The sequence below is a fragment of the Antrostomus carolinensis genome, unplaced genomic scaffold (assembly GCF_000700745.2).
Source record: "Antrostomus carolinensis isolate BGI_N321 unplaced genomic scaffold, ASM70074v2 scaffold11339, whole genome shotgun sequence".
NCBI classification, from domain to species: Eukaryota; Metazoa; Chordata; class Aves; order Caprimulgiformes; family Caprimulgidae; genus Antrostomus; species Antrostomus carolinensis.
Window position 1 is genome coordinate 12,160 of NW_010340727.1, and position 6,567 is coordinate 18,726.

Here is a 6,567-nt window from a genome sequence, read left to right on the forward strand (position 1 = left end):
TATCTGGACATAGGAGGGGTCAACTGCTACAGAGGCTTCCTGGATTTTGCTCTTCAAAACAGGACAAAGGATGCTGGGCTCAGGCTCTTTCTGGGGGCCTTTTTGCTTGGTTGTATAGATGTTCTGGTAGATGTCAGAGGACAGGGATGTCCCATCAGTCTTATCTATTTCACTGACACTGTAGCGACGCAAGAGCTTCCTGTAGTGTGGAGCAGCCATGCACTCCCCCCGGGAAGCACACGTGGTTAAACAGGACACGCTGTTCTCTGGATCTGACCGGTAGTCTCTGGACTCTAAGCTCGTGGATCGTATCCTCTTGCTTTTGGAAGGGCTGCTCACACTTGTCAACCTAATGGCTTCTGCCTGCTTCTGGTCATTGGCAATTTTATCCTTCCCTTGTCTCTCCAGTTCTGTCATCACCAACTGGTTAGGGGGTGGCCTCACCCCCCTGCAAATCCGCTTGCAGTCGCAGCTGCGCCTTTGCTCCCTGGACATCCCTGGGACTTTTTGCACAGGACTGCTCCTCAGCTGGCAGCCGCAGCGCCCAGGGGCAGGAGGGTGCAGATACTCCTGTGGTGGGAGGTCACCTTTGCTCTTTGGCTTGAGCAGCTCTTCAAGGAACTCCAGCTCATACTGCTTCACCTTCTGCAGCTGGGCCTGCCGCTCATCCGTCTCCTTCTTCAGCCGGGTTGGAAATGTTGCAGAGAACAGGTTCCTCAACCTGAAGGGAGCTTTTGGAGCTTTGGGTTTAGCTGGGACATCAACATCTTGTTGGGTCGCCTCCAGGACTTTTTCTACTTTTTTAGAAGGCACATTGCTGATCTGCAGGCTCTCGGACCTGGACACCAGCTGGACTGGCCCTTTGGGTTCCTCACTGGTGCTCCTGAAAGTGCTACCAGGTGATGGAGAGTGCAGATTGCTACTCTCAGCTTTTACACTTTTGGATGAACTTTCCTGTTGCATTTTCTGTCCTTGGTTTGAAGGAGCTGTGTGTTTCTGAAAGACGAGGCTCGTGGCTTCCCCACCTGCCTTCTGACCTGGCTCTCCGCTTGCGGCTTTTCCTGGAACATCTCTACTCACTTTTTGCTGGTAGCTTTTAGGGGCAAAAGTCTTACCAGGCATCATTTCCTCACCTGCTGAGGCGAGGTGGAAAGCTTCAGCTTTACTGCCATGAGCTTCTTTAGGACTTGGAGAAACTTCACAGTGCTGCTGTGGAGAGAGCTGCTGCTGCTGCTGACAGTTGCATGTCTCTGTGGTTTGTGGACCACCTTTAAGTTTCAAAGGCTTGCTGTTGGCTGATGCACAACTGCTGGTACCATTCATATTCGTGTCTTCTTTTGAGGCTGCTACCACCTGGGGAGCTGAGACTTTTGCATTTGCCACTTGCTGCAGAGCAGCCGAAATGATGGCTGGGGTTACACTGCTTTTTTGATCCAGGGGGAGCTTGGAGCTCGACTGGACCTCTTTAGGCATCTTCTCTTGTAGATCCTGTGATGGCTCCCTGCTGGGGGCTGCTGTGGCATGCAGAGATACCTCAAAGGCAGCTTTTGAGTGGCTTGTACCTTTGCATTCAGAACCTGGCACTGGAGCCCCCCTGTTCTGTTCATTAAGTTGGGGGCTCAGCACTGGCTGGACAGCCAAGGTGTAGCTCTGCTCAGCGTGCTGCTGCTCCTGTCTGTTCTTGCAATTGGTAAGGTTGGGGCTTTGGTGAGAGAAAGTTGGCTTCAATGAAGGGCTCGGCTCCTGGCAGCTGAGGGGGTAGGGAGAGGTGAGAACAGCCTGGGCAGCACAGCTCTGGATTCGGAAAGGCAAGTCCTTTCTGGCCAGGAGGTTTTCTTTGTTGATGTGTTGAGCGAGGAAGTAGGCTGCGTTCTGATGCTGCTTCATAGCAGAGACCATCTCCGAGACATCAGTTAGCTCTGAAGAGTTGGTTTCATGGCCAGAATCCAAGGATGACTCAGGAGTGATGGCAGCCAGGACAATAAGACCTGAAGAGGGACACAAAGAGAACCTTACGACAACACTCACACCACACTGCTACGTGGAGGAGAGGGGAACTTATGTGGCAGGAGGGTCCCAGGAATGCAGGATGCAGCATCCTGCCAGAGAAACTTTAGTGACTTCCTGCAACTAAGAGTTAATGCTTTTAAGAGAGATCACTTTTCAGCACTGAGCTGGCTTGCTAGCTCAACCAGCAAGAGCTCTTGGCTCAGGAAAAGGTCGCAGGAAGCTTTCCAGTGTTAGTGGAGAGTAGAGCTACAGAGACTTCTCTGGAGCAAGAAGGAAAATCAGGAAACAGCTACTCCACCATAGTGAGTACAGCAACCAATGTGGGGAGAGGGACAAAGGACTGTGCTGCCAGCAGGCTGGTCCCAGAGACACCCATCTGACAGCAGGTTTGCCCTGTGAAGGGCTCACACACTGCAAAACCTGGGTGGGAACCTGCAAAGACTGAGGGCTGAAGGTACCAGCTGAGCGGGGTCACAGCAGGGAGGAACTCATGCTCACAGTATTGGTTTGTTAGTGCCTCACCCCAGCATCGTGGCATGTGGACCATGGCAGATATGGAATATCCAAGAGACTCCTTCAGCCACTGTCAGGGAGAGGAGTCCCACCTCAGCTTCTCAGAAATCTTCTGAGCAGCAGCTTGGCTTCTCCTGCTAAAGCCTGTTGCCACAACTAGAAGCTGCTCCACAATCACATATAGGATGGGAGAATGAGAGTAAAAGGAAGGAGGTACCACAGGAAAGAAAGACTACAGGGAAAAAAGAAAGTCACAGCAACTCAAATACCTGCTGTCTGCTGTGGTGGGGGATGTGGACAATCCTCTGAAGCAGCCAGGGCTTCCAGTGCCTGCAGGGTGGACACCAGAGCATCATCCAGCTCTTGGGCATGGTCTCGGACTGTCCGTGGTTGCACGTTGTCTATCAGTGTGACAGGGATCTCGTCGTAGAGGATGCCACAGAGGTGCTGGCCCTGCTCCTGGCTCTGGGCAGCTGCCCGGCGCTTGGGGTCATCCTCATCTGAGCTGTTGTCTCGGAAGCCAGGAGGGGGGGCAGCAATGGCGGGGAGCAGGGATGTCGTCTCATCTTCTTCCTCATCACTCCCGGGAGGGGGAAGTGACATCAAGTCCACCATATTGTCCCGGGTGCTGCTGGGCTTGGCGCCCTTGCATGAGGCCAGCCGGCTCTTGATTTTGGCTTGGCAGGACTCACAGTAGAAGTGTGAGGCATCGCTCCGCAGGTGAGTGTCTATGGTGTGTGCCCTGGCCCTGCTCGCGTGCCTGTCTTGGTCAAGGCCATCTGGGTTGTACTCATTAGCTGCCCCGTTGTAACCTTGGCCAGAGCTTTTGGAAGTGGGGTCAGATTTGGTCCTGGGACGAGTTTCCTCAAAAAAAATCAGGTTTTCATTGATATCCGTCCTGCTCTCTTTTTCCTTCCTCTGCTCTCGCATGTGCAGGTAGCAAAAGCTGATGAGCTCCGAGTCCGAAGCCCTGGCAGCTGGAGCCCCAGATGCTCCGGCGCTGGTGGCAGAGCCACCCACCAACCCGCCCTCCTTCTTTCCCGTGTGCCCTGCCAGGGCAGGCCGGTGGAGGTTGTGTGTGTTGATGTAATCTAAACCAAAACCACAACAGGCACATTAGCAACAGCATGCAGAAGAAGAGAAAACAGGACGGGGAAGCTCTTGCTCACCCTGGAGAAGCATCCATGTGCTCTCTGCCCCCCAGCCCTTGGTGTGCTGGATGGAGGGCAGTGGGACACGTCTGTTCCTTGCGGAACAGTCAGGCCACCTGGCTGGTGTTTTGGAAAACACATCTCCTGCAACCCACTGGGCCTGTCTGCCAGTAATGAGTGCAGGAGGAAACGTTCTGCACATGCAGATCATAGAACCATAGAATGGTTTGGGTTGGAAGGGACCTTTAAAGGTCATCTAGTCCAACCCCTCTGCAATGAGGGGGTTACACTTTATTTGTCCTCCCTTTTCTGGCTGACATACCTATAGAAGCCCTTCTTATTATTCTTTGCATCCCTTGCCAAGTTCAGCTCTATCTGCACTTTGGCCTTCCTGACCCTGTCCATACACAACCGGGCAGCATCTCTATACCTGTCCCTGCTTCCCCTGCCTGTGCATTTCCTTCTTGCTCTTTAGTTTGGCCATCAAGTCTTGACTCTGCCATGCCAGTTTCTTGCCTTCCTTTCCTGATTTCTTACAGCTTGGGATCGAGAGCTCTTGTGCTCTATGGAAAGCATCCTTAAAGATGCGCCAGCTCTGTTCTGCTCACTTGCTGACACTGAAGACAAGGGACCTTCTGGCTCTGAGACATCAACCCCTCCCTACAATAAGGAGGGAAGGGAAGAAAGACCTGGAGGAGGCAGAATGAAGAGGGATGTAGCAATTTACATGGTGGGTGTGGAAGATTGCCAGCTCAAAAAAAGCCCGTGTGGTACTGAAGAAGCTGACATGCCTTTTTTTCTTAAATCAATAAAATTCGGATTCCCATTAACAAAACCTGTTCAAAGTGTTTTAGTGAGGCCCTTAGGTGTGTGGCTGGGGTATAGTGATGATGGAGGCCAGAAGAGCCCAGAAGGTGGCTGGATAGGATTTAGAAGCAGTTGAGCTCCAGCCAGCAAAAGCCCTGTGACACACTGATGAAGCAGGCCACCTCCTCGTGTAGTTGCTCCATTGTCTCCAAAATGATTATGTTCTATAGAGTTTAATCATATAAATTTTACAAAGTTAAATATTATGACATTTAGGATAAGAAAGTATTGACCCTAAAGCTGTTTTTTGCGAGGAATTAGATCAACGACACCATGGACCAGCAGCACAACTGATCAGTGCCCTTTTACAAACAACCTTTAGACATCAGAAATGTTGTCCTGTTCCTCCCTCTCCATCTCTCCACCTTTCTCTTTTCTAGACTAACCACAGCAAATTCCTTTAACCTTTCCCAACAGATCTGTTTCCTAAATGTCTCGGTTTTCTCACTCCTCTGGGCTGGATTCCATCCACATCAGCTACCTGGGAAAAATGTCTTGTTTCTGCATTGCATGACAGCAGCAGGGAGAGGAAAGCAAGATCCCAGTAGCTTGCTGGGAGGTAGAGCTGGGCGGAACCAGAGGAGGGCTGGCCAGCACAGTGGGTACTGAGACATGGGGATGCGGGTGCTGCATCACCAAGCCACCAGCTGTATTCAGAGGGTGACAGGAGCAGCCTGGCTGCACGCACGAAGGACCACCTTCAGCCTCAGTCTGCCAGTTCACACGTTATACACACAGCAAGAAGGAACTGTTGTCACCATTTTGGCATATTGTTGTCCAGACCAAGCAGTTTTCCTCAGGAGACTGCTAAACATGGTGCAATATTGCCTTTCAGGGAGACATTGAATGCAGCTTATCTGGCTTTAAGAGACAGACACCCCCTCAGTCTCTTGTCCCTGTCCCTCGCATGATCAATGCGTTATTTCTGTCTGACAGCTATCAGATTGCTCTAGCCCTGAAAGAACCCTCTGCTCCTGCTGTTAAGCATTTCCCTGCAACAGCCTCCCCTTGCTCCCTTGTGTGAGGCAAGCGGCTGAAATATTGCTTGAACTTCTGGCCAGTGGTCCAGCCCTCAGGAGGGGCATCTGTCTGCATTACAGGTTCAATTCTGCAGCTGTGCTGAGAACGGCTGCCAGGGGGATGCAGGCTTCATCTTTACCAAGTAGAAATTAAATCAAATAAATCCTAATTAAATTCATTAGCTCCACAAATTGGACAATTTGTCTCCCCAAACACATGTTTGTATTATACTGTTCATCACCTGCAATGCTAAAATCCCAATCAAAACATTATCTCTCTCATTTATGGACATAGCGGTACTCGGAAACAACAGCGGTGTGAGTGAACCCAAGGCTGCTGCAGCTCGGGATGTGTGTTCAGTGCTGGGCTGCAATGGGGTGGCATGGACCAAAGCAGAGGCCTTTCCAAAGCCAGACACCTCTGATGGGTGATGCTAGCAGCCTGCCCCACTTGGGCAACCTCGCTGAATGGGGCCAAAACCCTAAAATCCATAATCCAGCTGCTGGATGCTCTGAGGGAGAAGGTCCTGACCAAGAGCTGAGAGAGCAACCAAGGGCACAGAGCTGCTTGGCTGTTGGTGGGAGTGGGGAGAAGAAGGTGCAGGGAGGCAGATGGCCTGTGTAGCTCTAGCACAGCACAACCCTTCCTGTGGAGGGCGAGGATCTGGCACAGGCTCCGCAGGGGAATGCGGAGAGATGGATCTGAGTGACAGCATCCGGACAGAGCGTGCATTTCTAAAAATGTCTGCAGTTCAGCAGAAGCTTTTAATGGGCCTCAGGGAAGATGGATGTGTTCCTCTTCTAGGCAAAAAGCACAGGCCAGGGCTTGATTTTACATTTAAGATTCTGGCACAGGCTGCATGCAGCCTGGGAAGTCAAAGCCTGGGCTAACTTGATTCATCCCAGTGGGGCCTTCTTATCGTTCTTGCAGAGATGTGCTAATGATCAGCAGTCCCTGCTCCCTGTGATCCACCTAACTCCTGACAGCTCAGCCTGCAGCTGCAGCG

General features: G+C 51.7%; 1 protein-coding gene across 1 annotated transcript in view; it reads right to left on the reverse strand.

Moving 5' to 3' along the window:
• The window catches only part of FRMPD3 (FERM and PDZ domain containing 3), a gene marked incomplete at its 5' end in the record, with an annotated part of 4,474 nt that extends 860 nt beyond the window's left edge, over nucleotides 1-3,614 (reverse strand). The window contains 2 exon segments of the mRNA XM_029087044.1: nucleotides 3-1,988; nucleotides 2,793-3,614. Of these exon segments, the coding sequence (XP_028942877.1) occupies nucleotides 3-1,988; nucleotides 2,793-3,614 (2,808 nt within the window).
• Between the last annotated feature and the right edge of the window lie 2,953 nt (nucleotides 3,615-6,567).